This window comes from Sander vitreus, chromosome 8 (assembly GCF_031162955.1).
Source record: "Sander vitreus isolate 19-12246 chromosome 8, sanVit1, whole genome shotgun sequence".
Taxonomy (NCBI): Eukaryota; Metazoa; Chordata; class Actinopteri; order Perciformes; family Percidae; genus Sander; species Sander vitreus.
Genome location: NC_135862.1, coordinates 2,459,844 through 2,472,271, shown reverse-complemented (window position 1 = coordinate 2,472,271; position 12,428 = coordinate 2,459,844). Strand labels below are relative to the sequence as shown.

Genomic DNA, 12,428 nt, shown 5'->3' with positions numbered 1-12,428 from the left:
TGTGTGTGTGTGTGTGTGTGTGTGTGTGTGTGTGTGTGTGTGTGTGTGTGTGCGGGAACCAGGCTTTTCCTCACCAGGTAATGCCAGTTAACGTGATTAGAAACCAGCGTGATGGAGCGAACCTCTGGACTGCAAACTGATACGATTACAAGAGAGACAGCTGCGCTTTCTTCAGACCAACAGGCTTTCTGTTTCACATCAACCTCAGGATGCCTTTATGTTTATCACAATATGAAAGTGATATCAAAGATAGCCGGTCCTTATATCAGTTAGCGTGTCGCTGCTTTACCCTTGGGTTGTCCTCCCGGGTCAAAATGAACACTCTTTTAGACACAGTTTTTACGTTTATGTTGCTTTTTTTCCCACGTGATGCTTGCTTTTTTTATTTATTTTGTTACGTTTTTGTCACTTATTTCAACGTTTTTGGCACTTTTTCCCATTAACACCAGTATATTCACCACTAGACCTATTTATTTGCACTAGTTTTACACTTATTTTTTGGAATTCATGGTCAATAAACCTCATTTATATGAAATGTTCTAAGTTTTGTGTAAGAAAAAAGCAGAAATGAGGAATGATTTGGACTAATGGCTCAGAGCAGAGGAGTGAAGGTAACGGATAATGACAATATATAAGATAAGTCAAAGTTTAATCAGGATGACGCTATGAAATTGAATACAACACCCACAATTCAGTGAAAATAGAGATCTGATCCTTCATTTCACTCGTGAAGAGCGTTGTATGGAACCATCCATGTTATTTCGGGGCAATATGGTTAAAAGAAACCCAACAGTGTGCCTTGCAAAAGTGTTAACCCCCCCCTGCTAAATCAGTAATTTCATTATCTGATAATCTCTGAGCTTAGCCTGACAAGCCAGACTCACATCCTGATGTTGGGTCGCGGCCAAAGCCGATTCCAAAGACCGCTGTTCGCCAGCAGCAGCAGCCATCGTCTTTGTTTTCAAGTAGCAGGGAATTCACGAGAAACCGTCGCAACTCTGCCGTCATTGTGTTAAGCCCCGCCCAGCGACTCTATACACGATGTGATTGGCCTGACCAGAGTTTGGTTTTTCCAGCTCGCAAGCCAACGGAGAGTTGCTAGACGACCCTGGCTGCAGATTACATTTGCTGCCGCTAGGGGGCGTCTAGATTTCTAGGCTACTCTGAGCTAGCTACTGAACAACAATGTCAGCTAACGTTCTTTTGACACTATGATGGAACTAAACCTGACACTTTATAAGTCACAGTAATAACGACCAATTAGTGCCATGAAATGACCAACAGGACTACCAACGTTAAACCACACAACCGCACTCCTGCTCTCCCTCTGACAGATTAGATACAACCTCCTCTGATTGGCCAACACTACGTTTCTGTTAACCCTTTCCTTGACGGGGTTACAGGTGCGTAGCATCGGCGACAGACACACGGGATATTAAACCTGTTTCAAGCCCTTTGAACCTGTAATTGTTTGTCCTCTGGCACTAACAGACACGTTCTCAAACTCTAACTTGAAGCACAAAAAAGTAGATTTTTATTTTTGTTTTTTTATTATAATTTTTAGGGGGGCTGAAATGAAATTTAGGGGGGCTTGAGCCCCCCCAGTTTAACTGACATGCGGCACAAGAACGGGACAGTTAGGTTTAGGAAAAGATGGTGGGTGAGGTTACAAAATGTACGTTTCAGTGACGCGCGGGACAAGAACGGGACACGATCCCCGGTCTCCTGGGTGAAAGTCCTGTGTTGTTTGACCCATCCACCTCCCTATGCAGTATTTCGGGGCTTTCCTACTACTCACTACTGTTAATACTACTACTACTACATTGTCGCCGAGCTGCTGCTCTGCCTGCTGCGTTCCATACAGACGCAGAATGGTGTTTTTGTGTCGTATTTGATGCTGAGAGCCACTGCCCAAGCGTCCGTATTTTACATGTTGGGACGGAGAACAGGTTGCAAAGACACAAATGTATACGAGACATAGGTGTAGATTTCGGTGGAGGGGGGGGGGAGAAGATGCAGGGGATATGTCACTCACAATATTGAGAAGAGTTCCCCTCGAAAATACGAAACCCACTTCCCAATTCAGGGGGCTCAAAACATGTATATATCCTTATCTGTGAATATATGTCCCCAGCGGGGGGAATAGAGCAGACTTTGGGTTCAACGTTGGGGGGGTGTTGAGATCAACAACTATCTAGGGAGGTCCCGGGACATGTATGCATGTATTTAAAGACATAAAGGCGACAAAAACGTCGGAAAAAGTGTCATAAAAGTATACAAAAAAAAACTTGAAAAAGGCATCAAAGATTTTGAACAAACCGGCAAAAACATTGAAAAGGAACAAAAAACTTTGGAAAAAGCCCAGTTTTGATTACGGGGTAAGAACAGTAAGAACTGGAACCCAACCGTTACAGTTTGAGAGCAAATAAATACAATTACGACTTGCCTACACAGATAAGGAAGACTGCTGGCCTTTTGTTTGCATAAAGCTCCAGAGTGGAAAGTCAATTCAAGCTTGTTATCCGAGATATTTATAGCTTTCAGCAGAGTCTCCAGTCTGTCCCTTGGTAACGGTATTTTGGTTGAGATAAGTGGGTTTGTGTCTAAAATCAATGCACATGTCGTCAGTTTTCTGCACATTCTGCACAATTGAGGTCGGGAAGTTGGGTCGGGATTCGGCAAAAGTTTATCAGCTGGCCCCGATGGTCGCTAAGAAGATGGGGCGTTGCTCTGATTGGTTGTAGGTCTATCCGTTGCTCTGACTGGTTGTAGGTCTATCCGTTGCTCTGATTGGTTGTAGGTCTATCCGTTGCTCTGATTGGTTGTAGGTCTATCCGTTGCTCTGATTGGTTGTAGGTCTATCCGTTACTCCGATTGGTTGTTGGTCTATCCGTTGCTCTGATTGGTTGTAGGTCTATCCGTTGCTCTGACTGGTTGTAGGTCTATCCGTTGCTCTGATTGGTTGTAGGTCTATCCGTTGCTCTGATTGGTTGTAGGTCTATCCGTTGCTCTGACTGGTTGTAGGTCTATCCGTTGCTCTGATTGGTTGTAGGTCTATCCGTTGCTCTGATTGGTTGTAGGTCTATCCGTTGCTCTGATTGGTTGTTGGTCTATCCGTTGCTCTGATTGGTTGTAGGTCTATCCGTTGCTCTGATTGGTTGTAGGTCTGTCCGTTGCTCTGATTGGTTGTAGGTCTATCCGTAGCTCTCATTGGTTGCAGGTCTATCCAATTGAGTGCAGAGGCATTTTCTTGAAACCCGCCCCATAATCTCAGCCCAATAGAATCTGAGTATGACCACGTCAGGCTAGGTGAAGGAATGCATTGTCACACCAATCCACCAAGCCTACCGTCCTACCTGATGAAGTCTCCCTCCAGGCCGATGACCCGCTTGATGATCTTCTGCTGGGGGTTCTTGGGCGACCTGAGCGGACGACAAAACACACAAAGACAATGAGCGTGAAAACCCCCAAATACACACAGCCAAGTAAAAATCACACAAGTGTGTCTTCATGCCAAGGGGGTCAGCTTCTCCTGGCAACGCGTAGCTCCTATGGCGCCATTTTGATGCTACCAAGCCATCACCTCCCGTTAGCATCCCATTGACTCCCATTCATTTTGACGTCACTTTGACAGAGAATAACGTTACATCTGAAGCGTTTAAAGACTCTATTTGTCCGTTGTTTATTTCTAAAGAAACACGACAATGTATAAAAGGCTCCATTACCTTGTAGCTCACGTTATGGCTCCGTAGCAGACGTTTTTATAACAATAGGCTAACGATTGGGTCATAACCACGAGACTTCCTGTCTCATAGTAGAGGAGTTACCGTATAGTACAGGAGAAGCTCTCAGGCAGTTTGGACTTCCATTAGCTGTTTAAGTGTAATGACTAATGTTAACTATCATTTTAGTGATCAATAATGAGCCTGTGTCTATGTTATCTCCTTACATATACCTACGCTCTCCGTCTCTGCTAGATTGGGAATGATTGAGATTTCTCTTGGCACAGCTACCAGAAGACTTCCAACTTTCAGACAGGTTGCTCACGTCACATCTACGTCTTCAAGCTCAGTTGGAGGCTGCTCAGTAACGCTCAGCCATCACCGGGAAAGAGCTTCTAATGTCCTTCACTGGTCTCCGTCCAGAGACACGGGAGCTGTTGGTCCATTATATATACTGTCTATGGTTCAAGCAGGTTTCACCAAATCAAATGAGAGACTTTTAATACCTTTTTAAGACCATTATGAATGAATTTTTAAGATCCATATCACAACATCAAAATACAAAACCAAAAAAACCATCAGATGTCAGACTTGGTTTGGTTTAGGGGGTCCAGGAACCTTCCTCAGTGACTTCCCTGTCCAGGGAGATGGACCAGGCTTCCTCTTCCTCCTCTGGTTCTTCCTCTTCTTCCTCCTCCTCTTCTCTCTCATCTTCATCCTCTTCCTTCACCCCCCCATCACCCCCCCCTCTCCTTCCCGTTGCCGTGGGGACACAGGGGATCATGACTGACTGACAGCTTGCTAAGCCAATTGGATTCACCTCCAGCTGCACAGCTCAACACTCATTGGCCGCTCTCTGGGGAATTGGAACGTTTCAATGTGTGTACTACTGTGTGTGTGTGTGTCTGTGTGTGTGTGTGTGTGTGTGCATGTGTGTGTGTGTGTGTGTAATAGAGTGATGGATGATCTCCTCTCCAACAGCAGAGGGAGAGGAAGGATGGAGAAACGACAAACACAACCTATCATTCACTCTCAGGGTCTCTCTCTCCCCGCTCTCCTTTTAATTCCCTCTCTCTCTCTCTCTCTCTCTCTCTCTCTCTCTCTCTCTCTCTCTCTCTCAGTTTCTGCCAGTCCCTGTCTCTCTCTACATCTCTCTGTCGCTGTGGAGAGGAGAGGAAAGGAAAGGAAAGGGAGACGTTGCTTCTTGAAAATACTCGAGGAAAACAGGAAAACAGCTGCTGGATGTTATCATGCAGCGCTGCACGCTTTAAACAAACACACCAACACACACGCGCACACACACACACACACACACACACACACACACACACACACACACACACACACACACTCACAGACGCTCTGTGCTGCTGCAGCCATGCCAGGAATACCTGCTGAATATCTGCTGCTGCTGCATGGGACTTGATGGATACCACTTCTACTGGTGAGTGTTTCATGGCTGTTTGACTTGTGTGTGTGTGTGTGTGTGTGTGTGTGTGTGTGTGTGTGCGTGTGTGTGTGTGTGTGTGTGTGTGTGTTGCGAGGACTGCGGTAGTCCTTGAGCGCCGTGGCGGCTCAGCCTGCGGTTCTGACAGCTGAGGGGAATAAGAAAACAGGGCTGGGGGGGGATTTTGTCGCAGGTTTTAAACGCGTGCGAGGGTTGAAAACGATGCGGCTCCTCGCAAGACAATCAGCATGTTGTTGCTCCGTAAGCTCAGTCAGTTGGGCTGAGAGGAGACGGTGTCAGAGTCACTCCACAGGTTCATCGCCTGAAGTCAGAGCAAGGCAGCAACAAGCAAACCAAGCATGGGGGGTGGGTTGGAGGGGAGTGGGAGGCAGGTTTTGTTGTCTCTGTCTTGAAAGTCAAAGTGTCGAGAGGCAGGAGAGACATGCATTTTTTTTTTTTAGACTTCTTTGTTTAAAAAGGGGACAACGCACAATAATCAAAAATAAGTACAGAGTCCAACATGTGAATGTGCCAGATTTTAGCCATACAGGCTAATTTTCATCTGCAGTCCCTATAGCTGGTTGATGGCTTTAAACAATAGATTACGCTACAACAATACAACACATACACATAAAAACATGACAGACATACAAGGCATAGACAAGTACAGTGACACAACCACTATTCCAGATCAGGACCACTGGCAGGTTGATGGCATGAGAAAAACACAACACAAGTAACATACACAGTACACACATGTGAGAGTGCATATAGACACACATTAGGACGCATCAACAACCCATAAGCGCACACAGAGACACTACTGTGATGATAAAGACAAGCACGTTCTTCTGGATTATGGCAGCATCTCATTATTAAGCTACACGTCCCTAACGAATCGGAGGAAGCGGAGCCACCCGGGACGCTTCCGGGAGCGCTAACGAGGTGAAAATGTCCGAGCTCCGTTAGATCCAGTGAGGACAAGACGGGCGCACGCTGCTGTGTGACGAGGCAAACATGAGTCAGGGGAAAGCTAAGGGCTGCAACTATAGATTATTTGTTACAGTTGATTATTTTCTGGATGAATGGATTAGTTGTGTCTGGTCCCAAAAAAAAGAAAGCCAAAAAATGTGGATCAGTGTCGGCATGCATGCATGCACGCACACACAAACACACACATACAAATACATTATATATATATATACATACACAAACACACACACACACACACACACACACACACACACAGAGACACACATACAAATACATATATATATACATACACAAACACACACACACACACACACACACACACACAGAGACACACATACAAATACATATATATACACACACAAGCATACAGACACAGAGACACACATACAAACACATATATATATATATATATATATATATATATGTATGTGTGTGTTTGTATGTGTGTCTCTGTGCGTGTGTATATATATATACACACACACACACACACACACACACAAACACACAAATACATATACACAGACACGCACGCACACACACACACACACACACACACACACGCATGCACGCACGCACGCATGCACGTGCACGCACGCACGCACGCACACACACACACACACAAGCCCGAGATGACGTCCTCAAATGTCTTGTTTTGTCCACAACTCAAAGACATTCAGTCCAGAGAAGGAAAGGAAAGGAGGGAAGGATGGATGGAAAGAAGACGGAAGGCAGGAGAGGAAAGTAAAGAGAGAATAAATAAGGAAGGGTGAAAAAGGGAGGAAAGAAGACATAGGAAGGGACGTTGGGAAGGAAATGAAAGAAAAGAAGGAAGCAGGAAAGGAAGGAGGGAGGACTCTACTGACTGTCACAGAGGAGTGAAGGAACTCAAACATATTCACATTTAACAAGCTGACAGCAGAGACTTGTTTTCATAATGACTCAAACCCATGAATAGATTATGCTAATGAGCTGGTGATGACTGTAATAGTTGGTAACTATGGATTCATGTCTCTGTGGACGAGGACAGTCAGAGTTTAGATGTGCAGGACACAGGACTGGCTGCAGGGAGGAACCACACCACTGCTGCCTAATTTACCACAACCTCCTCCTCCTCCCTCCAACTCTCTCCCTCCCTCCCTCCCTCCAACTCTCTCCCTCCCTCCCGTCCCTCCCTCCCTCCCTCTCTCTCTCCCTCCCTCCCTCCCTCCAACTCTCTCCCTCCCGCCCCTCCCTCCCTCCCTCCCTCTCTCTCTCCCTCCCTCTCTCTCTCTCCCTTCATCTCCCTCCCTCCCTCCCTCCCCCTCTCTCTCTCTCCTCCCTCCCTCCCTCCCTCCAACTCTCTCCCTCCCTCCCGTCCCTCTCTTCCTCCCTCCAACTCTCTCCCTCCCTTCCGTCCCTCCCTCCCTCCCTCCCTCTCTCCCTTCATCTCCCTCCCTCCCCCTCTCTCTCTCTTCTCCTCCCTCCCTCTCTCTCTCTCTCCCTCCTCTCTCTCTCCTCCTCTCTCTCTCTCTCTCCTCTCTCTCTCCCTCCCTCTCTCTCTCCTCCTCCCTCCCTCCCTCTCCCTCTCTCTCTCCCTCCCTCTCTCTCTCCTCCTCCCTCCCTCCCCCTCTCTCTCTCTCTTCCTCCCTCCCTTCCTCCCTCTCTCTCTCCCTCCCTCCCTGCTGTATTTAAGTCTCCCTCATAATAAAAAGCAGTGCACTAAAGGCGTCTTTAAGTGCACGTATTGAAACTCCCCCCCCCCCTGCTAACTGGCGGGTCATATAAAAGGCCTCGGAGCCTCCCGGCGGCCGAACAAAAGCTCCGTTAAGACGCAGCCCTCTCCGCAGCTCCACAAGTCCTACGGCAGTGCTCATCTTTCTTGTCTATTTTTATTTATTTTTTATTTCTGAGGGCTTCGCAGCACACTTGCTCCGATTAGAGCAGAGGTGTAGTCTACGTGATAGGTATAGGTATAGGCGGGTAGACGCAGTATACCCACTAAGAAAGCTCCAGGATTTCCATATACCCACTTAAAAATACCCAGTGACCCACAACAACATAGTTTCCATTATATTTTTGATATACTTTGAATTGTCATCTGTGTTTTTCTTCCTCACATCAGGCTAAATAAAGGTTATTTCCACCGTAAATTGGTGCATAAAAGTGTCAGAATGCAGGAAATCGTTGACGCTCAAAACTTCCCTGGGGGAGGACACCCAGACCCCCCCACTATGACACTTTTTCTGGCAATAAAGTCAAAAAAAGTCCCAAACAAATTTTGTTTGATAATAATAACAAGTAATTATTACACACACATGCTCAGTACCTCTACATGCACTAACAGAGAGATGTCAGAGTGGGGGGGGGGGGCTGCCCATGGAAAGGCGCCCCGAGCAGTTGGGGGTTCGGTGCCTTGCTCAAGAGCACCTTGGCAATGCCCAGGAGGTGAACTGGCACCTCACCACCATACTTTGGTCCATATGGGGACTTGAACCAGCAACCCTCCAGTTCCAAACCCAACTCCCTACCGACTGAGCTACTGCCACCCACCGAACGTCAGATTCTGAGAGACTCTAGTCACGCTCATCCCGCTCCCCGTGGCCAGGGTAGCTCTCCACCAATCAGATGGGTCATTTGAGTCCGCCAAAGACGATTGTGATTGGTTTAAAGAAATGTCAATAAACCAGAGCACGTTGTTCTCCCGTCCAGGAATAGTGTGGACTAGCCAGAAGGCCTGCGGAGGAAGGCCTGGCAAAGCGAGACTATAGCTTTGTAACAAGCGACCGGTCAGAGTGCACTTAAAATACAAAACCCTCATCTGCTGCTGCCGCCTCCACGCTAAACACGCCGGAGACCGCTGCGCTACATGTGCACGCCATACAGCAAGAAACACAGGTCACGCTGTCAAACTGTGTGTGTGTGTGTTCACAGTGTGTGTACTGTACGAGTGGGAGCGAGGCTAATTAGCAGCAGACCGGCTGCTGATGAGAGAGAAAGTGTGACTCGTGGGAGTGTGAGCGGTAATGCAGGAGATGCTAACAAGGAGCTGGTGAGGAAGGGAGGGGAGGGGGAACAAACCGTTGCAAGGGACCCACACGGGGCCGTTCTGATGGTAAATCAATGGGGGACGCAGGGAGGGGAGACGGAGGGATTCAGAGCAGGACATGCTGATCTTATCTGGGTGTTTTGGTGATATGTGTGTGTGTGTGTATATGTGTACTGGTACGTGTGTATATGTGTGTGTGTGTGTGTGTGTGTGTGTGTATATGTGTACCGGTATGTGTGTGTATGTGTGTGTGTGTGTGTGTGTGTGTGTGTGTGTGTATATATGTGTACTGGTATGTGTGTATATATATATATATGTGTGTGTGTGTGTGTATATATACTGTACGTGTGTATGTGTGTCTATATACTGTACGTGTGTGTGTGTATGTGTGTGTGTGTTTGTATATACTGTATGTGTGTGTGTGTGTGTGTGTGTATATACTGTATGTGTGTGTGTATGTATACACTGTATGTGTGTGTGTATATACTGTATGTGTGTGTGTGTATATACTGTATGTGTGTGTATATACTGTATGTGTGTGTGTATATATACTGAATGTGTGTGTGTGTGTGTGTGTCTTTTGTCTTCAGAGCGCTAGTGTATACTGTACATTGATTATTTTGTAGTAATGAGAAATTGGAAGTTAGACTGAACGGCTCCCAGTCAGACCACAGCACTTAGCAGATGGACCGGAAATACGATGGACTATTTCCTGTCAATAACATCTAATTCCGTTAACTCCTGAACCAGAAGAGACAAACAGTGAGAAGATCTCCCAGAACAAACAGCACAGATGCTCTAGTTTAGACCAGACCGCATCCTAACCCCCTAACACTACGTCACGTTCTGCGTCACATGCGTAACCCAGTGAAGTAACGTCTGATTTTAACCCAAAACCACCATCTTTTACTGATCTTAAAGGGTAACTACCATTTTTTTTTTCAACCTGGACCCTATGTTCCTTTGCTTTAGTGTCTAAGTGACGATGGGAACAACAATCTTTGACATTGGCCCAGTATTAAGAGACATCGCTAGAGAAACAAGCTACAATGTAAGTTAATGCGTAACTCTCGCCAAAATGCAACCTAGGGTCTTCTTGTGAATGTACCCGAGTCAAACTTTCGTTTAAAAGCATATTTAGGACGTACGTATTTTTGTTTTTCGGTCAAATGGTCTTTTGAATGGGAGAGCTAGGGGCACTTTGATGCTAGCCTCAAAATATCTATTTTTAAACCACTAAGAAGGCTCGACACAACATGAGACTTTGCTCCAAGTATCACCAGGGACTCTACACCTTAACCACAGCACTGACAACATTGGTTGTGTACCGAGAGTTTATAGCTAACTACACCGGTGACCAAGATATCCTAAATCTATGGCTACTTGTTTTGATATCGACTCGTTTTGACTGCCGAGGTGGTAGCGGCCGGAAACAACAAGAGCTACGGTGAGCTGTTCAAAACCTTTTTTAGTAAACTCTGTGTACACAAACAATGTTGTCAACGCTTTCGTTAAGGTGTAGAGCCCCTGGTGATACTTGGAGCAAAGTCTCATGTTGTGTTGAGCCTTCTCAGTGGTTTAAAAATAGCTATTTTGAGGCTAGCATCGTAGCGCCGCTAGCACTCCCATTCAAAAGACAATTTGACCCAAAAACGAGATTACGGTCCATCTTAAAAGTGGCGATTCCGTCCTAAATATGCTTTTAAACTAAAGTTTGACACGGGTGCATTCACACAAAGACCCTAGGTTGCATTTTGGCGAGAGTTACGCTTTAATACAGGGTTCATACGCATTTTAACCAATACTTTTCGGCAGATTTCCATGACTATGTATTCCTGAAAAGGTCAGTCGACATTACACAATAAGAATAGACATCTGTGTTAAAGCTCAGAGGTTGAACCATAAAATGAATGATAATGTATGTGGTTCATAGTGGGAGTCGTAATATCGCGCCCCGAATACAACGGTGAGGTTAGGACGACGTGAAAATACATTTACTAATCACATATTATTATGCTGTGTTAAAAAAAACAATTCCATGACTTTTCCAGGTTTTTTCCAAACGTGCGAACCCTGTTAATAGGACAACTGTCCAGCTTGTATTTACTAGGGGTGCACGAGTCAGAAAATGTCACGATTTGATTCGATATATCGATTTTCAGGCTCAAGATTTGATTCAAAATTGATTCTTGATTCAAAAAACGATGCACAGTATGTAAATGTAGTTACTTTTCCCATGTGATTGCAGTAGACATACTTTTTGCAGTATGTCTGCAGTTTTTGCACACCCCTAGTATTTACGTTCACAAAAGTGCTCGTGTTGCCGCTGACAGGCTCAGATTATTATTCTAAGTGTCTGACATCATGGAGAGGATTTTTTAAGGAGGTCGACCTCTCTGTTAAAGAGTAAGATCCTTTTTTTTAAACCTAAAAACATCCACCAAATTGCGTTCTCTAAACCCACCAGACTCCATGTAAATAAACAGCGATTTAAGCACCGCAAAACACACTTCATTCACAGTCGACGGAAACAAAATAAAACTATGAAAAGCCGTTTTGGGTCACCTTTCCACAGATATTTATCATCATGCATTCAAAAGATGGACCTAAAGTTTGTTCTACCTGCACGTAAGCTCTCTTAATGTCTCTTTGTTTGGTTATTGGAGTGTCAATAACAGAAGAGCAGCAGCTCATTTCTGCTCTCTTCATCAACGTAACAGGTGTTCAGGAAAATCAACTGCTTCTTAAAGAGCATTTGGCTGCTAATCATCACACCGAGAGACGTTTACAGTCGCTCTCAGCAGGAGCAGGTGTATAGTAGTATAATAACCCTCCTCTGCCGATGACTTTGTTTTTTTTAATCAGCACTTGTTCTTTCTGTGAAGCAGCGTGTTGGGATCAACATGTTGTCTCAGTTCGCTCAGCGGCTACGGACGTCGGCAGCAACAGAAAGCCCCCGAGAGACAAGTGTTTGAATTTTGGGTGGATAACTTCCCAGAAGTGGTTTAATGTCAGAATGTGTGTGTGTGTGTGTGTACGTGTGTGTGTTTGTGTATATGTGTGTGTGTATATGTGTGTGTATATGTGCGTGTGTGTGTGTGTGTTTGTGTGTGTATATATGTGTATGTGTGTTTATGTGTGTGTATATGTGTGTGTTTGTGTGTGTGTCTGTGTGTGTCTGTGTGGTGTATATATGTGTGTGTGTGTGTGTGTGTGTATGTCTGTGTTTGTGTGTGTCTGT

The 12,428-nt window shown here is 45.5% G+C and overlaps 1 protein-coding gene across 5 annotated transcripts in view; it reads right to left on the bottom strand.

Moving 5' to 3' along the window:
- The window catches only part of immp2l (inner mitochondrial membrane peptidase subunit 2), a 156,343-nt gene that overhangs the window by 16,422 nt on the left and 127,493 nt on the right, over positions 1 to 12,428 (bottom strand). For 4 of the 5 annotated variants that reach the window (XM_078256369.1, XM_078256370.1, XM_078256371.1 and 1 more), the window contains exon 4: positions 3,357 to 3,422. The exons of the other annotated variant lie outside the window; for it this stretch is intronic. In XM_078256369.1, coding sequence (XP_078112495.1) covers positions 3,357 to 3,422 — 66 coding nt within the window. The remainder of the gene's footprint in view (positions 1 to 3,356; positions 3,423 to 12,428) is intronic. 5 annotated transcript variants of the gene reach the window in all.